This window comes from Cervus elaphus, chromosome 1 (assembly GCF_910594005.1).
Source record: "Cervus elaphus chromosome 1, mCerEla1.1, whole genome shotgun sequence".
Classification (NCBI taxonomy): Eukaryota; Metazoa; Chordata; class Mammalia; order Artiodactyla; family Cervidae; genus Cervus; species Cervus elaphus.
The window spans coordinates 92501000-92502610 of record NC_057815.1 but is presented as its reverse complement, the minus strand read 5'-3'; the positions used below and the strand labels follow the sequence as shown (position 1 = coordinate 92502610).

The 1611-nt window shown below is 44.3% G+C and overlaps 1 protein-coding gene across 1 annotated transcript; it reads left to right on the top strand.

Annotated features, from left to right (window-relative positions):
• The first annotated feature begins 372 nt into the window (after positions 1-372).
• On the top strand, positions 373-1341 carry LOC122699839 (olfactory receptor 1038-like). The gene has a single exon (XM_043912250.1). The coding sequence runs from the start codon at positions 373-375 to the stop codon at positions 1330-1332; it is 960 nt and encodes a 319-aa protein (XP_043768185.1). The 3' UTR covers positions 1333-1341.
• The last annotated feature ends 270 nt before the right edge of the window (positions 1342-1611 follow it).

Here is a 1611-nt window from a genome sequence, read left to right as displayed (position 1 = left end):
TGGTGGCACCAAAACCTTGGTGGCACCAAAAACACTGGAATATTACTATTAGTTGTCTCAAGTGCTTTCTTTCAGATCCTATTTAATTTTTCATCAGCATCTTCCCATATTTTCTACATCATAAAGCAAAGCACCACTGCTTTGTAAAGCTAAGTAAGGCTCAAGAAGACTACTCAGAGAGTAAGAGATTCCTTTCCCTGGAGCAAGAATGGCATGTCATTGGAGAGCTTCAGCTACCTTTTGCCCACAAGATGGTGTGACTCACGGATAGAAGATGCTAACAATCACCTTCCCCAACACTGGCAGAGGCCGTAGAAGGTGTCATTTTTATTCTTCAACTCACAACAAATTCTGAAAAGTCCATCAGATTAAATGGCTAAAGTTAATCTCACTTTTGTCACTGAACTCATTCTCAAGGGAATTACAGAGCGGCCAGAGCTTCGGGTCCCCTGCTTCGTGGTGTTTCTGGTCATCTATCTGGTCACGGTGCTGGGCAACCTGGGCTTGATAACCTTGATCAGATTTGACGCTCGACTCCACACGCCCATGTACTGTTTTCTCAGTCACCTGGCCTTTGTTGATCTTTGCTACTCCTCTGCTATCACTCCAAAGATGATGCTGAACTTTGTTGTGGAGCACAATGCTATTGGTTTCTATGCTTGTGCAACGCAACTGGGCTGTTTTCTCACCTTCATGATCACGGAGTGTTTCCTCTTAGCTTCCATGGCCTACGATCGCTACGTAGCCATCTGCAGTCCCCTGCATTATTCCACACTGATGTCAAAGAGAGTCTGCATTCGATTAGTGGCAGTTCCATATGTGTACAGCTTTCTGGTTGCCCTGTTCCACACCATCATCACCTTCCGTCTGACTTACTGTGGCCCCAATGTTATTAACCATTTCTACTGTGATGACCTCCCTCTCTTGGCCCTGTCATGCTCAGACACACGCATGAAGGAAATTCTGATCTTCGCCTTTGCTGGTTTTGATGTGATCTGTTCGTCTTCCATTGTCCTCACCTCCTACCTCTTCATCATCACCGCCATCGTAAGGATCCGCTCTACCCAGGGGCGACGCAAGGCCATTTCCACCTGTGGCTCCCACATGGTGGCTGTTGCTATTTTTTATGGCACGCTGATCTTCATGTACCTACAGCCCAAGTCAAACCACTCCCTGGACACAGACAAAATGGCCTCTGTGTTTTACACAGTGGTGATCCCCATGTTGAACCCACTCATCTATAGTCTAAGAAACAAAGAGGTGAAAGATGCCTCCAAGAAAGTCTTGGGAAAAGGTTGTGAAACTTTAAAGATACTAAAATTAAGGAAATAATAATAATATTGCATTAAATGCAAGAAGAAAAATAAGTCAGTCTTTCCCTTTTTGACATTGCTTGTAATTTCTTTACCAGTAAACTGAAAATGTGATCGCTACTTCACCAGACCCTGATAAGTACTACAAGGACCCAGGCCAATTCTGGAAAGTCAGTTTGATTCTGAGTCCTGCTCAGGACATAGTAGCGTTTGAAGACCTTGAGATCACCTTCAAATACAAACACAAATACACTCCCAAACACAAATGCATGCATCCCAGACAAAGGTAGCAGCATCT

Excerpts from the sequence above, each read along its gene's own strand:
- LOC122699839 (XM_043912250.1), top strand. The coding sequence starts at position 373 with ATGGCTAAAGTTAATCTCACTTTTGTCACTGAACTCATTCTCAAGGGA.